The sequence below is a fragment of the Pagrus major genome, chromosome 5 (genome assembly GCF_040436345.1).
Source record: "Pagrus major chromosome 5, Pma_NU_1.0".
Classification (NCBI taxonomy): domain Eukaryota; kingdom Metazoa; phylum Chordata; class Actinopteri; order Spariformes; family Sparidae; genus Pagrus; species Pagrus major.
In genome coordinates this window covers 33264392-33284615 of record NC_133219.1, presented here as the reverse complement: position 1 = coordinate 33284615, position 20224 = coordinate 33264392, and the positions used below count along the sequence as shown (strand labels likewise).

The following is a 20224-nucleotide window of genomic DNA, read 5'->3' as shown; positions in this document are numbered from 1 at the left end:
TGCCCCTCTATACAAGATAACCCTGATGACATCATCAGAGTTATTTTCTCAGACCTATGGAAACTTCTACCCTAGCTATAGCAGACGCCAAGCCGACAAGTTTCAAAGTGCTGTATCATGGGAAACTGGACTAACTCCCCTCCAGTCAGAAGTGAAGAAGCATGTTGGATGAGAGGTGAAACGTCTCCAAGAAACTGAAACAAGTCCAGTTGCCTATGATGCAGCACTTAGAATTACCATGACGTGGATGACTGAGAACCTTCATCAACAACTACTCTACAAGTGTTTTCCACACTACTGTAAAATCTGTGTAGCAGCTGTCGAAAAGCAACTGTTTAAAAGTAATATTCTTTGTGTGTGTGTAGGTGGCTATATAACTATTCTACAGGCCTATGTAGCTTTCCGCTAAAGTTATAATATTTCTGTTTCCGTACATTTTTGTTGTTTTTAATTTATTTCAAACCTGCGTTGGGAATGTAAACGTCTGTTTCCCATGCCAGTAAAGCTACTTTGAATTGAACTGAGAGGGAGAAAGCGTGTCTTTCAAAGTGTGCTTGTGATTAAATGTCTATATGGGGCTGCAGCACAGTAAGCCCATGCCAAACAGCTGACTGAAGTGACTGATTAGTGACTACAGAGGACAAGCATGTCCAGCTCCGTATCTTTACATTCCCCTCCCACGCCCTTTCTGTCTCTAAAGAATCGAAAAACAACCATCACGTTGTTATTGAAGAAGCTGGAGCCCGGGGTGGTAGCACAGGCTCCAAAGGAAAAGAGTCAGTGTTCTTGCCCCCTTTTACCCCTGTGGGAAACTGCGGGACCGCCCCTGGATTAAGTCCCCGCCTTTAAACTCAAATAAGAAGGAAACTTCAAAGGCCGTCGGCCGCCGGGGCTCCGCCCTCGCGCTCCCGCACGGCTTCACAAAGGATTTGCCGACGTTCGGGAATTCCGCCTCCAGTTCCTTTTATAGCGCCACTCGTGCGCTGGCAGCGCTCCAGGATCCCGCCCATCCCGGTTACTTTGACAACACAAAGGACTTCACGGAACTCGCAAGCGCCGCCCACCTTTCCAAATAAGGGCAGTCTCTCCATGTACGGCAAACAATCGGTGCGAGATTGCCCTTTTCTCTTCCTTATCCCGTTTATATGATCGGAGAGGAACTGCGCTTCAGGTTGGAAGCGGTGCGATCATGGCCGAGCGAGTCCAGCAGCCCCCAGCCAAGCGGCTCTGCTGCAGGCCCGGCTACAACCCGGCGTGCAGGCAGGGGCAGCGGGCTGGAGGAGTCCTGTGTGGCGGCGCGGGGTCCGCTCCGGGAGGGTCGGGGAATGGAAAAACGCACAACCCCGAGTCGTTGCTCGACATCGCGGCGCGCAGAGTCGCGGAGAAGTGGCCGTTTCAGAGGGTGGAGGAGCGGTTCGAGAGGATCCCGGAACCCGTCCAGCGGAGGATCGTATACTGGTCATTCCCGAGAAGCGAGAAGGAGATCTGTATGTATTCCTCTTTCAACGCCGGAGGAGAGGAAAGTGGAACTAGCGGGGACAATAATGACGAGACCCAGCTGCCTTTCCTACGGGGTGTCACTCTGCTAGAGGGTGGCTGGGTGGACAACGTATTGCAAGTCGGTGAGTGGACTATAACGTTACAATAACGCAGGAAAACAGCGTATAATAAACAAAACACCTAACTCGCAGCGTCTGCCCTTTTTCTATGGAACCGTGCCAGACTTTTTAAAGGGCTTGTGTTTGCCTCCCATAGCCGTGTGTATTATAAACAATGCAGGGTATTTCCACACCAGTCTACCCTATAGCTGTGTGAGAATAGCCTATTTTCAGATAAGCCCGTAATAGTAGCCCACTTCTCCTTGTTTTTGCCCACTGAGCTGCGCGCATTGAATTGCCCAGAGCCATCCCAATTGGAAGCTTAGCACTTTGTTCCTATTTTTATGTCTTTCCAGCTCTCCATGCCCCCACCAATGGGTACGCAGACAAAAGCCCCCTATATCTTTTCACCGCTGGCTAAATAGACGATATTTAGAAAGGGTGGGAGGGACGGCGATTTAAAGCCACAGTGCTTCTATTTTGTTTGCCAAACACCTTTGTGAGACAGACTGAAGCTTTTGCTGGCTGCCTCTCCAATATTCAGTTAAAGCCCAGGCTATATGCAGCTGGTAAAAGCAGAAATGCTTTTTTTTTTTCCCTTCTCCCTCCTCTCTGCTGCATTATTAGTGGTAATGCTCGGAGTAAACAGAGGTGCTGTAGGCTCAGCAACCCCCTGCCTGCCTGCCTTGCCTGCCTGGCTGGCTGCCTTTGCCAGTACAACAATATTTCACTGCAATCGTCAGTGCAATAGACTCAGCTGTCAATCCGACTCCCCACCCTTGGAAACGGTTCAGGATTCTAATCCCATTAACCCCCCCAGTTCATCTGAATCTTAATGCATTCTGCAAACAAGATTTTATGCATGATCTTCTTCCTCCCTCCCTCCCTCACCCTCTTCCATCTCTCCTCCCCCCTTTGCTCCCTCTCCCTCGCTCACTTCTTGGCTTACTATCCCTCCAAAGAATCTGTGTGGAGATGGCTTCAGCTCTTGTGGGCTCAGAGAATGTGCAGTGCACAATAGTAGCCATGGAGCAGGCAGACAGGCAGGCAGCTCTCCCTCCCTCTCTGGCCTGTTTACCAGATTCCCCAGCATTAGACTCATTTATGCGCTCACTCTTTTGGGGCTTTAGGAAGCTCGGCACTCAGCACAGAGCAGTGCGAGGCGTCACTGAGGAGCTGTGTGCGGAAAATAGTAAGAAGGAGTGACAAAGAGGGCAACGGGGTCATCTTCTTTGGCCAACGCTTGTGTTTTTTGTGCGCGTGTGAAAGACAGAAAGAGAGAAGAGAGTATGTGTGGGGGTTTGATAAACACAGAGGGGGGTTGTGCGTGCATCTGTGTGTGCATGTGTGTGTCCTCGTCTACACGGGCTGTCAGTCTCATCCTGCATGCTCATAGAGAGTGGAGGATGACAGGCGAGTACACAGCAGGAGGAGGGCATGTTATGCTGATTGCAATTTTCGCCCCAGAATTTTTTGTTTTTTTTCTGAGCTGGGGTAGATAAAGCGAAGGAAGGGAAAATGATAAATAAAAGATGCAATCTACTCCAGGGGACAGGCAGCCACTGGAGGATGAGGGCTTAAAAGCAGGGCAGCATGGGAGGGGGCTGTCAGCCACATCACACACCACATGTATTGGCCCATCAAACACATACAGTGGGTCTGGCCTGGATAAAAAAAAAAAGTGCAGGGTGGTTGTGAGGGTGTGTTTGTGCGTGCACACAAGCGTGCGTGGCTTTGTGTGGCTTCTCATGTGTGTGCTGTCAGTGGGATGGGATTCAGTGGTGATGATGAAAGACAGTAGAGCAATAGAATAGATGCGGAGGTTATTGTGTATGGGGGGGAAGCTAATATACTTGAATGGATCTGCTGTCGCCGTATTCCTCTCCTCCCCCTCTCGTCTCCTCCTCCACCTCCCCTCTCTCTCCCAAGTGAGCAGCTATAAAACTCTCCATATTTACTCCCCTAAGGCCAACTACCAGCCCCCAGTCTCCTGTGATTATTTATCTTTTTCTCAAAGACATTAATCACACGCTTTTTTTCCCTTTTTTGCTCCATCTCTCTCCATACATCAGTGCTGCAGAGAGAGAACGGATAGGGGGATGGCGTTTAAGGGGAAGAGCAATAGATCGGGTGATATCAAGAAAAAGAAGGGGAAGCCTAGAGGGAAAAAGTGGGTGGAAATGCAAAAGAGGAAAGAGGCATTGAAATGGTGATTGCCAGAGAAGGGGATGTATGAAAGTAAAGAATGAAGCGCAGAGAAGGGGCGAGAGTGAGATGGATGGGTTGTTCTCTCTCCCATGCGAGCTCATCTGTTCCAATGCCAGCCTTCCAGATAAATATTCATATATGAATGCAAGTGTTATCTAGCAGTCCACTGCTCCTCCTGTTATAGCGGTGTTATAACAGCCCAGCTCCAGCCCTTCTCTCGCACCCTTTCTTCTGTCGGATTAGTGATGAATTTGTCAGCCGCTGACCATCTAGTGGAACACATACCTAACCCTCAACCTGCTCGAGAAAGGCTCCGTGTGTAATAATACATCAAAAAAACTGCAAATGAATAGGATGAAATATGCATGTCGCTCCGGAGAACAGTCCCATAACAACCGCTGTCTGTCGGGGAAATGTCATTGTCGCGAGCTGATCACAGGAATATCAGTAGATCTCACCGAAGTTTCACATTTTCTTTAGCTTTCTCAATCAGACCGTGCAGTGCAGTAACTGAGCATCATTTACCGGTATAGAAAACTTCCAGAGCTGCCTGTTCTGATCACAGCATCTGTTCTGCGGCCCCCTTGTGTAATTTAGACTCGGCAGCTCATCATGCTGAAAGGAAGGCTAGTATTATGGAGCCCCGTCCTCTAATTATAGAATTCTAATCCTATGGCTCTAACATGGCATGACAAAGCATGTTTGCACTTCATTACCCTCCTTCCTGTTTTAGTCCTCCAGTCTGGGTCAAGTTCACCCCCTCTCCTCTCATTCATTTCTGTCATGCACTGTCCTCCTCCTCCTCCTCCCTTTGACCCCTGTATTTCTAACTCCCACCCCTCCCTGTCTGCCTCCAGGGCTTTGTGCCAGGAGGTAAAAAAACAACATCACCCCCACCAACACCACCACCACACACACACCACCTCACTCTTACTATCCTGTTACCGTAAACCCCATGTCCCTGTGGAGTGACATACTGATGCCCGGCATATGTCGCTCTCTGCAATGTCATTAGCGTAAGCTACATGCTACAGCCTATTTATCCAGCTCTCCTTGTTAGGCAAATTGTTCACATGAAGCTGCATGTCATTTTATCATGCAGCTGCCCCAAATCAGAGTGATGAGCTGGACACATTGTGGAGGCTGTTTTAAATTCAAGCAGAATGAAAGTAGATATGCATATCCCGTAGCCTATTTTGGTGTATTTTCCATGGTGGTGTTGTTGGACCAGATAGCCTATAATAATTTTGCTTTCGCCCGTCTAAAATATCACTGAATGTCCATGGCAGTCATGCCTGTTTGAGTGTGAATGTCATCCTCCTCTGCGCCACCTATTTCGGAGACGAATCGGTATGTGTGTGTGTGCATACGTGTGTGTCTGTCTTGCGCTTCTGCATGCTCATAACTCAGGTTAATTTGTTCACGCTCTGGAGAATCTTAATTAGGTTTCTGCGTCATCTACTCTCTCTCTCTCCCACCCTCTTTTTATCATGATGTCAACGAAACGTCGAAATAACAACCGGGCTGGAGGTTCCCCTCGTTTTTTTAACCCGCTCACTTTTTTTTTGTAACGCAGATGGTGAAAATCACAAGGCAAGACTCTACGTTAAGCTCCTAAAAGGCACGCTTTAGGTGTGTGAACAGAGGAGCTGTAAATCCACCTGTCTCTTGCTGTTGACTTTAAATCACATGTGTGCTTAGCATTCAGGCAGTATCGTGGCAATATCGGACATAATTTACAACAATACAACACACAGACACAAGACAACACCCACAAAACAAAGAGGCTGATAAAACAACAAAGAATATTTGCGCACACTTGCAGGTTATTGTTTGTGCGACAAAGCCGTAAGCCGAATGCCAAGGAGAAATCTGTACCTCTTACAAAGGTGGAGTAACACCGAGCATGTTTGTGCAAGAACACACTCGTGCACACACACACACACATTTTTGTGCTCTGCACTTTTTTTGAACTAAGAATTCACAGGGCTTTACAAAGGGCTTCTCGAGGACCCACATAGACATTTCAAGCATTTTGTCCAATGAGGTGCAGAATTTAAGATGCCAAACGTGAATCTTGCATGAGCATGTTGTCTGCGAGACGCTTATCAGGCTGAGCTGGGTTTTTGGTGGTTGAGGGGCTTGTTCTTTTTGTTTGTGTGTGGGCCGTTTCTTTTCATGTGGGTGGATCTGGTTTTATTTTCCTGTTAGGTTAGAGAGTTCCTTTATTTTTTTACAATGCCCGTCGAGAATGAGCCCACATGCCTGCCACCAAAGACAGAACGCTTCCGAATATGCTGTTCTTCTGCGTGAAACCAGTGTTGTAAAGAGAGACTCAACTTGTGACTCAGGGCTTAAAGAGATGCAGACACAATATGACTCAGGACTATTGAAGAATGTTTCATGTTTTCTCGGTGAGGCTCTTTCTGAGGATCAAAGTAAACATTAAAGCCAGTCTTGCTGTTTTCCAACTCGCTCGAAGGTGAGACCGTTTGGGAGCAGCGATCCTGGATCCGGTGCCTCAGGTCTACCCCCAGCCATGTGACTGACTATCCCTGGGCTTGTATCGTCATGGAAACATGGCTGAGCCTAGAGCTAGTGTAAACAAATGGCTGTCCAAGGGGGAGAGAGAGAGGGGCAGCAACCGCATCCATGTGAAGAGACATTGAGTCTTTGGGGAAAGTGCTTCCTCTCTCTCTTTTTCTCTCTCTCTGTTTCTGACTGTGTGTCTCTGAGAGAAGCAGATTCCAGGCCTTTGTCCCAGTATGTTCGTTGAATGGAAAAGAAGATAGGATACATTTCAGCTGTCGCGTAGTGGAAACACGTTAGCTTTCGTCTCTATTTTTAACGTTTTCAGTTCAGTCCCACGATCGATAGCTGGATTTACAGATCGCCCAGGTAATGAGGTGTTTGTTAATCATTCGTTAGGGAGAATATCTTCCACGTGAACTGTAAATCTGAAATGTGTTTACGCGATAATTACTTTCATTCTCCTCGTAATGAGTTTCAGCACAAGCTCAATTTCCGCCTTCGATCACTTGCAGACAGTCAGCCGGAGCCAGTTTCAGTCTGGGTGGCCCTCTTCAGGATTGAACCCATAAAGCAAACCTCGACAGTGCTGTGTTCATAGAGTGATGAATGACCGCTGGTTCTTCTGCTAGCTTTGTCACGTTCCCAGAACAGCAGAAGTTTCCAGAAGGTCCAATGATTCTCACATCCCCAACTCCAAACTCTAACTTGCACCATTCCCAGACCCAGATGTGCCTCTAGATAGATCATTCCCACCACAGACCATAACTTCCTCTAGCCAGCCATGTTCCAGCTTCTGCACCCAGCCATAACGTTCTCCTGTAGGACCGTACCATTAGACCGCCCCTCTGCCATCTCAAGTTAGCTTGGTCTGCCTTATTACCAGTCCCTCCACCTGACTGGAGCCAGCCTCCCTCCCGGTCCCATTCTTGGTCCCAGACATAGCCGTTTCCTCTCTGCCCCTCTTAAATCACCGTTCCCAGTTCCAGCCCTAGCCACCGTGCGTCTGCCACACTCTCAGGCCTATTACCAAGTTACCCAAAGACCACATTTCAAAATTACCCTGCACGCTAATACTGGCTCATTTTCAGAGACACTCAATGTACAAGATCGGCCTGCATCGTCTCTGTTAAAATAAACCGGCTAAAGTAATAAGGTTCCAGCATGAGCTGTCTAACGTCTGCCCCAGTCCCCGTTCCAGTTTGACTTGTCTCCTGTCCCAGACTGTGGCTGCTGGGTGTGCGTCAGCACAGCTCCTCGGCTGGCTGACTCTGTCTAGGAATCCAGTGCTCCTTCCACAGAGCTCCTGCCCCTCTCTTCACCGTGAGCACAGTGAGCGGAGCAGAGGGAGCAGGCGATAGAAAGGCTACTAAATCCACAACGACAAGGCCCTATTAAAAGCCGTTTTTTCTATTTCATTTAATGACTTTTATTACCAGCCGCCCTTCTCTCTTCGATTTGGCAATAATAACAACAGGGGAATGCAGCACTCAGCGTTCTCCTATCTGATGCTCCCTTTCACTCTTTTTTCTTTTTAATGAATTCCTCTTTGCACCAATGGGCTGCTGAAATAAGCACAAAGCAGTCCAAGACTCTGCTCACTGCAGTGGAAGGTTCAATGTATGTGTACTGTGCGTGCATATTTACTCCATAAGTATGAGAATACGTGTTAAAGACTACACATGCTTTCACTGTTGCCACAGGACAGAGCCTCTCTGTGCAGTTTGGTCAACAGCTGTTTCTCCCCAGAAGCCAAACAGCTTTGGATCAGCCCAAAGGCTACAAACGATTTGAGTATGTGTGTGACTGTGTTTCTCTCTCTCTCTCTCTCTGTGTGTGTGTGTGTGTGCATATAATCACTGTATATTTTGTTACTGAGAACGTTACCTGCTCTTGTCCCAGATTAAGGGCAATATTTTGATCCATCCCAGACAAAATTTAAGGATAGAGCAAAGACCATCTCGACTTCGGCCTGTAATGCATCGTCCACATGAAACTAACTTTCACCGTACGTTTTGCTTGCTGAAAAGAGGCCACCAAGGCCACAAAGATGTTCCTGTGTTGTGTCTAACGCTGTCTCTTGCTGTTTTTGTAAATGACTGGCAAAAATGTTCCCCAACAAATACTTCCACGGGCTTGTTTGTAGAGGCACGTTTTTCTCTGTGTGTGAATACGTGCATGCGCGTGTAGGACTTTGTGTGTTAATGGCTCAGCGAGCATGTTTATGGCTGTGTGTGTCAGCCTGAATAAAGGTGAGGCATGTAAATGATAAGAGGGTGGATGACATTCCCGTCTGTCATCATTCTCACCCTATCCCGTTTCCACTCTTGCACGCACACACACTTGCTTGCACACATGCTTTTGAGACACACACTTGCCTCGCGGTGCCAGCGACTAGGCGCCTTAGAATAAACAACAGCAGAGGATGAGGGTTTACCTGCCGCTGACCCCGATTGCACACACACACACACACACACACACAGACAGAGGTGTTCACTCATCGACTTGTCCCTCCCCCAGAATTGAGCTGGCCCAGTGCTGACCTCCTCACTTGACCCCAAGGGATTTACTAAAGTCAAAGGTCAATCTGGTCAGATTGTTCCTCCTGTGGCCGATTGCTCTGCTTGAAAGACGGGCCAATGCTAACGTTATTGTTTTCCAATAAACAGCACCTCACCAAAGGAAAAGACTGCCTGCTTGATTGAACGTGTCCTTTGCATGTTCCAATAAGCAATTTCTCACATGAGAGATGCCCGGCTGAGAGAGAGATTCGAGACTGCCCAGTTTTTTTTGTCCTTTTGTGGAACAATTGGGAATCTGAGCCAGATAGAGAGGGGGAGTTTACCCCCTTCTCTCTCCTTGCCCGGCAGGCTCAAGTGCTGTGTGAGCTATGCGGAGGAGGAGGCCCTGAGAGTGCGAGGTGCCTCTGGCTGTGCCTGGTCCAACGATGTCGTGGCTGTGTGGCATGTGAGACATGCATTCACTGCTCTGTGGTGGAGCTGAATAGAGCTAGAAAGGCTCTCCAGGCATTAGAGACAGACAAGAAAAAGAATGAGCGAGATTCAAGGGGAAGGATAGGAGGGCTTTCAACTGAGTATGGAATTTAGTTTGCCCTTCGAAATAGTTTTGTCTTGAAGGGGTTCATTCTTTTTCTTTCATGTTCATTTCCTTACTTGCTTGGTTTTTTTTTCTTATCTCATTCCTGCCCTTCATCTTCCCCTCGTCTTATTTTCTGGCTCTTCTACCCCTAATCTCTCCATACCTGTGCCTATCCTCCTCCTTTTTTGTGTGCATTCCTTCCCTGTGTTTATAAGCTCTCATGGTCTCTCTTTCTCCCCTTCTCAATTTACCATTTTCATTTCCCAAGCCAGGCAATAGAAACTCATATCTTATTTACACTGCCCCTATCTAGATACAGCATGTTTCCATAGTGTTTCCTGTGTCGAAACTCCCAAAGGAAAGGCTAGCCGGCTAGCTAGCTCCTGTTCTCTTTGCTCAGTGCTAGCAGTCTGCATCCAGACCTCAGAGGCTATCACTGTTTCTACATTTAGAAGCTCTCTGTTTACCTCCGCCTGGAATTAGGAGAGGAACAGGACTCGGCTTATTCACTGTGGTGTCCTTCTCTGAAGTTTTTAAATGATCCTCACCCTGATATTTTCCAGGCCTCGAGGACAATCCTGTGACCTTTTCAGGGTTCAGCATGCCATGCCCTTCAGAAATTCATTTGGTTTTATTACTTTAGATATATTTGTCATTTCAGTGATGTACTGAAGAAGCTGTGGTCAGAATCATAATATTATTTACTTATTCTTTGATTAGATAGTTCCTGATTTAAGTGTGTGGTCCATGTACAGAGGCTGTGTTCTCTCTTCAGTGGGCCTTTGCTGAATGCCCCCTCTTTTGATTTTTGTTTTTTTCAGCCATTTCATGACTTTACTGGTTGGGAGACTTTAAAGGAAAAGGGATGAGAGAGAGGAGGGATGATGCTACCGGGGTGCCACAACACTCCCTGTCTCTCATCTGACTTCTTGTCATCTCTCTAAGCCGTCCTACGTATTAAAGCCACAAAAAGGCCCCAAAAATTGCCTGTTTTATCCAGACAAAGTCCTTGTACGGTTGCTTTTGTTTAGACAAAATTGATTGACTTCTTCAGTTTTAATAAATGGAATTTCTTTTTTGCTTTTATTTCTAAGGCACTGAAAAAAGTATTAATTTGGGTTATCAGAATTAGTGATGAAAGATTTGAAACCATACCCAGCCCTTTGTTTTTACAGAGCATTGTTACCGCTCGGTAACGTGCCGTAGATTCTTCGCTGTAAACATTTGGCAGAAAAAAGCTGTGACCCTTTTTTCTTTTGGTTAGCAGCTAGTGAGAATTTAGCACCATAGATAAGGTTGTGTCTGCTATGCCGTGCTCGTAGCACCATGCAGGACTTGAGTGGAGGTAAAATCTAAATCCATCATTGTTGTCACTTGGCGTTGTTGACTGTCTTCCGCCCTTGTCTGTCTGCATTCTTGCCCAAAACCTACTATCTGGCTGCCTGTCTGTCTGGCTAGCTGTTAGCTGGCTAGCTGTCCCTCCTGGGTGGCTACATCACCTCACCTCCTGCCCCCCTCGCAGCCAGTGACAGCCAGCCCAGCCCAGGGAGACATGGGTAATGGTCCTCTCTGATGTACAGCCTGACTCAATTGGACTGGATGGCAGACACACGCCTAAAATAACAAAAGGAGGGGAGAGAAAGAGAGGGGGGGTTGAGAGGGAGGAGGCAAGGGAAGGAGCGAAGCGATCGATAAAGCAGGGACACATCGCCTAATAAAGATTTATTCCTCTTTTTCCCCCCTCGCCATCCGCCTTGGCAGGGCAGAGAGGGGGGTGGGGGGAGGTGGGAGAGAATGTGATTAGTGGACTCCTTCTCCCAGGGTGCCTCTGATAGCATGTGCGTACGCGTGGCAGCATGTATACCCCGATTGTGTGTATTTTTTGCATCGCTCGTGTGTTTATCGCGTGCGTCTCTCCCGAGAGCAAAGGGGGTTAAAAACAATCTCTGTCGTTTGCTCTGCCGGCAGTGGCACCAGCAGCTGCAGCTGTGTCCCTGCCTCTCGCTCTCTCTCTCTTCCTGTCAGCTAATATTTAGTTAATCTTTGGTCTGGGACCTACGGGACTGGCCGGAGCTCCTGGTGCCCCATCCATCTCGCGCTGATCTATATTCCACGCTGGATCCCTGTGCCATTAACCACCACCAAGGGGAAGAGAGAAGGGGATAGTGAGGCGTAGAGGTAGAACGGAGAGGAAAGGGCAGATGGGTGAAGGGAGACAAGAGAGTGATGGAGAGAAAGCAATAGAGGGAAAGGGGGGGCTGTCTACCATCTCGACACTAAATGAGAGGGAACGGGAGGAGGAGAGGTGGGTGGGTGGGTGTTCCAGCCGTGCACAGACATGTCTCCCCCCTAATTTTTAGGAAAAGCCGAGTAAAAAATGTGATGCAAGAAATGCGCGAAGGGTTTCATTTGTCAAGCTTTTTTTTTATTTTCGGAGCACACCGCTCCCATCCATTCTCTCTTATTGCATGCCCAATTGGACACTACTACTCATGATAAAGGCTTTTATATAAAAGAGCCGATGGATTTACTTCAATCCGGCTGAAAAGAGAGTAAACAACAGAGAGTGTCTCCACAAGGAGATGTGAAAGGTTGAGGAGGAAAAAGGTGGCGTAGGTGGAGGGGAAGAAAAAAAAAAAAGAGGCATAGGTGTGGGAGTGAGTGATCCATATGCATAGAGCAAGCCACTTCATTGATATGCATTGTGTAGTTATGAGGGGGTCCACCTGTGAAGGCTCCGAGTGCTGAGTCACTCACTAACGCACAGACTAAATGCTTTTATCCCAGACGCCTGGTCCATCTGAATGGAATATAATAGGCCATAAAGTGCTTTGCTAGCAGTGGCTGCTTGCCCCGTGGCAAACCCTCGCCCCTCGCTCCCCTACTCCAAATCTCATTTCGCCACTTTTATGGAAACAAAGCGTGTACGCGCTCTGCTTTAATTACATCGTTTTTTCTCTCCTCCTTTCAATGTTTTCTCTTCTCTCCATCCCTCTTTCCTTGTTGTTCCTCCTGCAGTGCTTCTCAGGCAGCCACAGAGAGCCCTCTCTTCTCACTTCAGCCCTTCTGTCCACACTCCCTGCGTATCCCCCCCCCCTCCAGTCATGTGTGATCCCTTTGCTGCTGTGGTGTGTGTATGTATGTGTGTGGGGCACCTGTTTGGGATCTCGGTGTGTGTTTAGGGTCATGCCTGCAGGTCGTGCGTAATGAATAGCGGGGCTGTTGCCGAAGCACAACTGGTTGAGACGGAAGGTAGCCAGAGAATAGTGCACCAGTGACGGAAGGAGAGGAGGAGGATGGAGGGAGGGAAGAGAGGAATGGGGGAGCAGGAGGACCAGAGAGGGAGGAAGGGAAGAGTGGTTGCGAAGCCAGTGAGCCTTAACCACCTTCTGTCAGTCTGTCTGCTCTCAGCGCTGTTTTCTCTCTCATAGGAATCTAATGGCTTTTCCACTGTCCTCTTTCCAAACCTCCAACACCACCCTCTCCCCCTGCTCTCCTCGTTCTCTCCCTTCTCTATCGCTGAGCTATTTTTTTCCTTCTTTACTCCTCTCCATCTCCTCTCACTTTTCCGTTTCTCCGTTAAAATTCTCCCCCTGAAGTCTCTGCGCTGTCTTTCCCCTGCTGCCTCCCCTCCCTTCCTCTCCCTTCCAGCTGCTGGCCAGGGGAACAGCTGACTAAATCTAAAGCTGGGGCCCCTGGCTCTGGCCCCGGCCCCAGCCTCAGCTCTGCCACTGCCTCCTCCTATTCTCAGCCCCTCTCTCTCCCTCCCTCCTTCCTCTGGCCTTCAGCCCTGGCTCCTCTCTCAGCAGCCCCAGCTCAGCCCTGGCCCTGCCTCTGAGCCTCGGCTCCAGCTCTGCCTGACTCTCAGCAGTTCCCTCCAACCATCCCCCCTCCATCCCACTTCGGAGCTGAAAAGCCTCAAAACCCCTCTCTCTCTTTCTCTCTCTGTTTTGCCTGCCCTCTCTCTTTCTCTTTTTCTGTTTTTTTTCACTCTGTATTTCTTGCTAATTCACTTGCCCCCCCCTCCTCCTCCCAGCTCTGACGGGCTGTAGCTGGGCCCCTGGTACTGTCCCAACTTATCTGGACTGAGGCCTCATCCAGGTTGGCTGCAGTTCAGTTCTCTGGCTCCTATACCCAGCCTCCCTAGCCAGGCATCTTTCTCTCTCTGGCTAGTAACGTTAGTCACTGTAACTCATCGTGGCTCGCTTCACTCCGAGCCACGTTTAGCTTGTACATTTGTTCGTTTCTGGCTCAACGCTTCCTGTGAAGCTCTTTGCGTCCACGTGCGTCCCTTTGTCTCCTCCACTCTCGTTTCTGTACATCTCTTTAACTTGTGTAGACAGGCTCAGCCTGAGCGCAAACACATACGCTCAGTGCATCGTGCGAGAGCGTGAAGCATCTGACACATGATTGGCAGCAGGGCGAGGATGGGGAAAAAGGAACCAAAGGGGAAGTGGGCCTTGTCACATCTCCAGGCAAGCCAGGGGCTCGAGTTTGATCGCTGCCCAGGGAAAGGAGCCTTTGTCCCCCCCCTTCCCCCCACCCCATCCCCAACCCTCTGTGGCTGTCAGAGCAAGGCTGCAGGCTTGTGTGATTAGGTGCAGGCCCAGGTTCCGCCATCACTCCTCCAAACAGACATTGCCCACAGAAGACACCTGTCAATGCTCTTCCTCCTCTCTGACACCCAACTGCAGTGAGATGAGCGACAGAGGGCTGACAGAATAAAGTTCAGAGAGCACCCCACAGCTATAGTGGGATGTGCACACTCTCTCACACACACACACACCTCCCTTTGTGTGGAAGTGGGCCAAGGAAGCCCAGGCAGAAAGAAGCAGAGTCAGTCTGCACCAGTTGAAGCGACATCAGAATCTTCTGGAACACCTCGCAACTCCGCACAGATTATTATTCAGCCCACTCCCTGTCTGTCTAATGCCCAATACAGCCTTTGTGGTTCTGGCTGCCTTTGTTGTCATTTTTTTTGTTGTTTTGTTTTGGTTGCGTGTGCATGTGTATGTGCAAAGAGGAAATTGGGGAGGAAAAAGAAGCAAAAAGTTTTCCCTTTCTGGAGTCACGTTTTTCTCTCGCTGACTGACAGATGCGGGACGATGAAAGCAAATCACATCGTGCCACGGACTTCAAAGGTTCCTGTGTTCCGCCGTTTATTGGCAACAACGCACAACAACCTCTCTTCCCGATGTGGATTCTTCAAAAATGGGGAGGGAAGGAGCTAGTTGAAACAAGAGGCGGATGACAAAGGAGCTACCATCCACACAGCTAGAGGGGGGTGGAGGGAGGGAGGGAGGGAGGGAGGGGAGGAGGGTTGCTAAATAATCAGACCTAAGCGCCGTAACCGAATCGGACTGCTTATCAAAAGCGTTTTCAGTCAAAAACGGGCTTTTTGATGCACACTGATTCTGATACTGGGGATGTTTGAGTGGAGAAAAAAGTGATGGCTTGAAGTTGTAAAGAACTCTCTCCGCTTTGGGGGGAGCTTTGGTTCCTCTCTCTGAGGCTTTTTTGGTGTGTTTGGAGTGTGTGTGTGTGTGTATGTGTGTGTGTGTGTTACATGGACCAGCGCAACAGTAATTAACTAAGTGTTAAACCTAAGATGTAGTAAGCGGCTTGGTTCTGCTCTCCTAACCTTATGGACTTTCTATCTGTCTCTTTTTCCTCTTTATTCTTTCTCTTGTCCAGGATGGCACCCATTGACTGCCATTGACCTAATTTGGGCAAATTTCACTGACCTACTTCATGGGTGAATGCTGACTTGCCCACAGGAGGGGATTCTCTCTCTCTCACACACACATGCACACATATTCTTTATGATTAATATGCACTCTCAACCTCTTTTACGGTTGCCATGGCACTGGGTGTGTACCCCCTCAGTCGTGCCCCCCCGTCTTAATCCCCCAGTGAACCCCCCTGTCCTCCTTCAGCACACTGGCATCCCAAATGAACATAATGAGGACCTCAAAGTACAGACACGTGGTGGAATATAAACAAAGCAGTTGGCCTTTGTTTCCTGTGGTCTCAGAGGTGACATAGTCCTTCACTTCACAAGTCTCCGAAGAGACATAATCGGCGTAATTGCACACGGATATGATTATTCTTCTGTCGTCTATGAAAATTTCTAATTTGAGCAAATTTGATCAAACATTGCCGAGGTGCTGTGAGTGCTCAGACAATCCCAGTAATTCCTGCATAAAGTTAGATGGATGGAGACTACAGTCCGTGGAGCAATGGTGGTCCCATAGGAGGACTGGCATCTTTAACCCACTTGTATTAAAATGAATTCAAGCATCATTGCGTTCCTCCAGCAGATTAATTCCCAGCTGACCGGACACATACAATACTCCGGAGGGCCTCTGGAAAATGTGTTGTCATAGTTGGATTAGTTTTGCCCTTTTTAACGTGAGGACGATTAGTAATAAACTTCTCCGCCTGCAGCCTCCCACGAGGATGTGGTAGTTGGAAGCAAGGCTAACCTGATTCAGAGTTTTGGTCACGCTCCTGTGTTGTTCCTCGCAAGCTCCTGTGCGTTTTGAGAAAGAATGAGAGGGGGTATTTGTGTTTTCGTTTCAATGTGTGCGGACCTGCCCGCTTCCCCCTGCGTCCTCGCCTGTGTTTGCCAACACGTATGCAAGGCCACAAATACAACCCATGAATGCAAACACACACACGCGTATGTACGCGCTCTCACCGGTCGGACACGTGTCGTCATGGCAACGCGCACAGATGTCAACAAAAGAGGCTCCAGGGTGAACATTGTCTCCCTCTTGTCCAGCAGGGTGCAATTTATCTCAATGTAGCCACGAAAGGCAGCTATTTACATGAAACAAGAGCTGTTTTCTGGGAAATGGGGGTCTCTCCGAAGGTTTTGATGTCAGCTGCCTGCTTTTAGCTTTGAGAGTGGAAACCTAAACCATCAAGAGAGGGAGAGGAGTGTGCTGTGGACCTACCGGGAGAGCTGAGACCCCTCGTGCGGTCACAGTCCTTTACCCTGAAAGTCTCTCGCTGTTCCCCCTGAACGCGCTCCGAGAAGGCCAAGTGTAGCATGTGATTTCAGATGCTTATAGTTTGCACGGAGTAAATCTAACCCCCTTGCTTTATAGCTTATCCTTAAGAGAGTGGTCCTAACATCAACGTCAATATTTACAGGAATAGCCCGCAGGCAAGAGAATCGACCACCGCGATTCAGCAGAGACATATTCAACCTTTCTCTTGCCCCCCTCCTCCTCCTCCTCCCCCCCCTCTCCTCTTTCCCTCACTTGTCTTCATCCCGGTTATTCCCGTTCTCTGCAGCAGCCCGTCGATCACGGCGCCAGGTGGCTGAGATATTTGTCTTCGGGTTGCCTTTGTTTTGTATTTGTGTGTGTGTGCGTGAATAAGGTGCGCCCTTGCGTGCGCATGTGCAGCTTCTACGACGAAGCCGCAGCTTTGACACAGGCTCAGCGGCTGTTTGAGAGATGCTGGATGACGCGTGTCAAGTGATATTAAATGTGAGAGTACCTCCCCCTCCTCCCTCCTTCACTCCCCCCCCCCCCCCGTTCTGCCCATCCCTCCGCCGTGGACTGTGTCTGCAGTGGTTAGTGTGAGCTGTGACACTTTTCATCGGGGTTTTTAGGGGGGAAGGCGCCACGTCTGATGTACGAGGCCTCACATCTCTGTGGGTAGAGTGGACACTTTGGCCTACATAAGCTGTTGGAAGGTCAATGGACATACAGCTGAATAGACACACATACCTTACTCGCCTCATTACACATGCTTTGTTCTTTGTGATTTCATAATACAAACAAATCTGTCACAAGGTGGTTAGTTTCTCTGTGGCAATGATAATTGCTTGGTAATCGCAAATTAATGGGTGTGTATTTGTATTGCAGTGCTTTTGTCTTCAAAGAGAGTTGAAGCTGCAAATCTATGTCAGTCTAAGACAGGCTACCTACCTATTTAGCCATTTACACAGTCTCATGTTCATTCTAATTTATAGGTAAGGCAAAGATATACTGTAAGAACGTGGCATGGCATGTAAAAGGTTAACCTATTTCCTGGTGAGTGCATCATCTCTCCGTGGTGTTTGTGTGTGTTTTGTGCACGTGTGTGTTTCTGCTTCCATCCGTGTCAGGTGATAATGTGGAAGTATGAGTCTTGGGCCAGTGTGCTCCGTGCTATAATGGGACAGCCTGAGCCGGGGGATGTTGGGGGGGGGTGGGATGTAGGGCAGGGGGAGGGTTTACGCCAGGATGTGGCAGAGAACAGCGGGTGTGACCTCAGTGACTCCAGGAAGGAAGGGGTTAAGCACGAGCCGGCAGGGCTGCATGGGCTGCGTTACGCAAACTGGCGGCTGGCTGGAGCTGAAAGGGGAAGTGCTGAGCTCAGAGGAACACTGGCTCAGAGCCATGGCTCCCTCCTCCCTCCTCTGAAAACTCCCCCCCACCCTCCCTCCCTCCGCCTCCCCTGGCCCTCTTCCCCACCTCCCCGCTACAGCTGAGCGCTCCCCATGCTTCCCACCGCCAGGCGTGGTGATGTGTGTTTGTGTGTCTGTGTGCCTGTGCTGGAATGCAGCTTCCCCCTCGGCTGGGGCCTGTGTGTATGTGTGTGTGTGTGTGTGTGGGTGTGCACGTGTGTGTGTCTGTCTGGAATGATGCCTCCCCTTGTCTAGTGTGTGACGTCAGTACACACACAACGGGTCAGCTTAGGGCTAGGCAAAATTCTGTGTGTGTGTGCGTGCGTGTGTGTGTGTGTGTGTGTGTGTGTGTGTGTCATGGGAGGGAGGAACAGGGGAGGAGTCAGTTATTGGAGAGAGAAAAAGGAAAGAGGTGGGGCTGTTTGTGAGCAGAAGGAGGTTGACTGCAGGGAGTCACTGAAGCCAGTATGCGTGCATGCATGAAGGCATCATGAGTGTGTGTCAAAGGGTGGGGTTGTATATGTGTGTGTGTGTGTGAGTGTGTGAGTGTGTGTGTGTGTGGTGGAGTGTGTCGGGTGACTTTCCAAACGAAATGGGAAGGGTATAAGAGTGTAAGGTTATTTCCTGGCATGGACAAGTGGACCTAAAAACGCACACATACTCGCACATGTGCACACGCAGTCATGCTGTAGTTTCCAGTCCAGTGCTGTGAGTGGCCAGCTATTTTCATATGCAAATTAATTCCCTTCACTTTCAGCCATGTTGCTTTCCACAGTAGTTGCTTCATGTCTGTGTGATGTGCTTTACAGAATCGTTTTTCTATACTTTTGTTCTGTTTTCTTCTTGTCCTTTTTTTTGTGTTTCGGGCTTTGATGTCGAGACACATTTTTGAGTGCCGCTTTATCAAAAAGATTAATCACAAAAGGATTTATAGGCCAAAGTTCAAATTAAGCACGAGAAACGCATCTGTAATCAATTCTGACAGGCACAGCAAATGTCATTTTGGCTCACTTTCTGCATGCAAATTATGCGGAAGGTCTCACGAACACAGCCTCCGCCTCACAAACACACATTCAAAAACCAATGAAACATATCGGCGTATTCTTTGTTTATTTCTTTTCCTGTGCACTTTCTCGACCGACCCAGACTCCCCTCCTTCACAGGGAAAAGGACACTATAATGTCTCGACTGTATAGGTTTGTCATTAGAAAGATACTCAAACCCTGAAGAAGCAGACAATGACTTTCCAATGGATCCCATTACCTCTGTCTATAGCTTGCGTGGCTCTACTGGGACAGACCTCTGCTAATTACACACATTCATTTCCAGCTTTCTAGCCAGCTGTAATTTCATTCACACTAATGAACCTTGCACATGGATTGGGATAATGTATAGTTAATGTACAGCCAGGAGACGGAATTAGCAGGCTACTGACTTCTCCAGTGACAGAAATTTGTTCGAATAGCAGCTAATGGGACAGTTCACCCAATACCCTGCAGTTGCCATTATTAAATTACACCCATAGTAATTTTACACTAAGGTGTTTAATAGTTAACATTGACAAACATAGCCTGCTTTGTTGGAAATTCAAATTATACAACCAAAATGATGTGGAATGTGCCTTTTCACATGTGAACTAAAATTGAAACACGTTAAAAGAAAATAATGTTGTTACATGTGTTGTAATCTGGACATTTTCACAAGTAATTGATTGGCTTTTTTCACTTATTAAATGAAAATGTACACTTTCACATGTGACTTCAGATCTGGATAATAGGTTGCACATGTGGGAACAAAACATGACAAACGAAATCATATAAAACTTGCATCTTTACTTGTGAAGTAAGCTAAAATTTCAACATGTTAAAATAATATGTCAATTGTGAACTGAACATTTGTGAAAGTGGCTTAATTCACTTGTGAATGAAAATTTCTTTATGTGAAATTTACACTTTCACATTTAAATTGCATAGAAAAATATTTTTTTGTCTTGTCATGTCATTATAGGCTACATTATAGAAGGTATAGGTCTATTGTGTTTCATATGACTAAGCCTACAATCAAAAATATTTATTTCTATCACATAATATATCAGACTGATATATACTATATGATCCTTTGTCTGCCTGCTCATCACTGTGTCCAAGGCCATTTATTTATTTATTTATTTTTTTAAAGATCTAGGCTATTTAATTGTTCTATATAGGTTATTTACTAAAACGTAGTGTCATAAGTCATGTATTACTCTACACAGACAGTAATATTGTAACTTAATATATTATTTTGAAATGAAGGTATCTAGTACATTGAGGTCTGTAGCCATGTTAAAAAATATTGTTATCTGATTTTAAAAGAATTGTTTGACATTTTGGAAGATTGCTGACAC

General features: G+C 47.8%; 1 protein-coding gene across 1 annotated transcript in view; it reads left to right on the top strand.

Annotated features, from left to right (window-relative positions):
- Nucleotides 1–1185: 1185 nt before the first annotated feature.
- Nucleotides 1186–20224, top strand: part of LOC140996767 (zinc finger SWIM domain-containing protein 6-like) — a 47305-nt gene continuing 28266 nt past the window's right edge. The window contains exon 1 of the mRNA XM_073467248.1: nucleotides 1186–1622. Coding sequence (XP_073323349.1) covers nucleotides 1190–1622 — 433 coding nt within the window. The 5' untranslated portion in view covers nucleotides 1186–1189. The remainder of the gene's footprint in view (nucleotides 1623–20224) is intronic.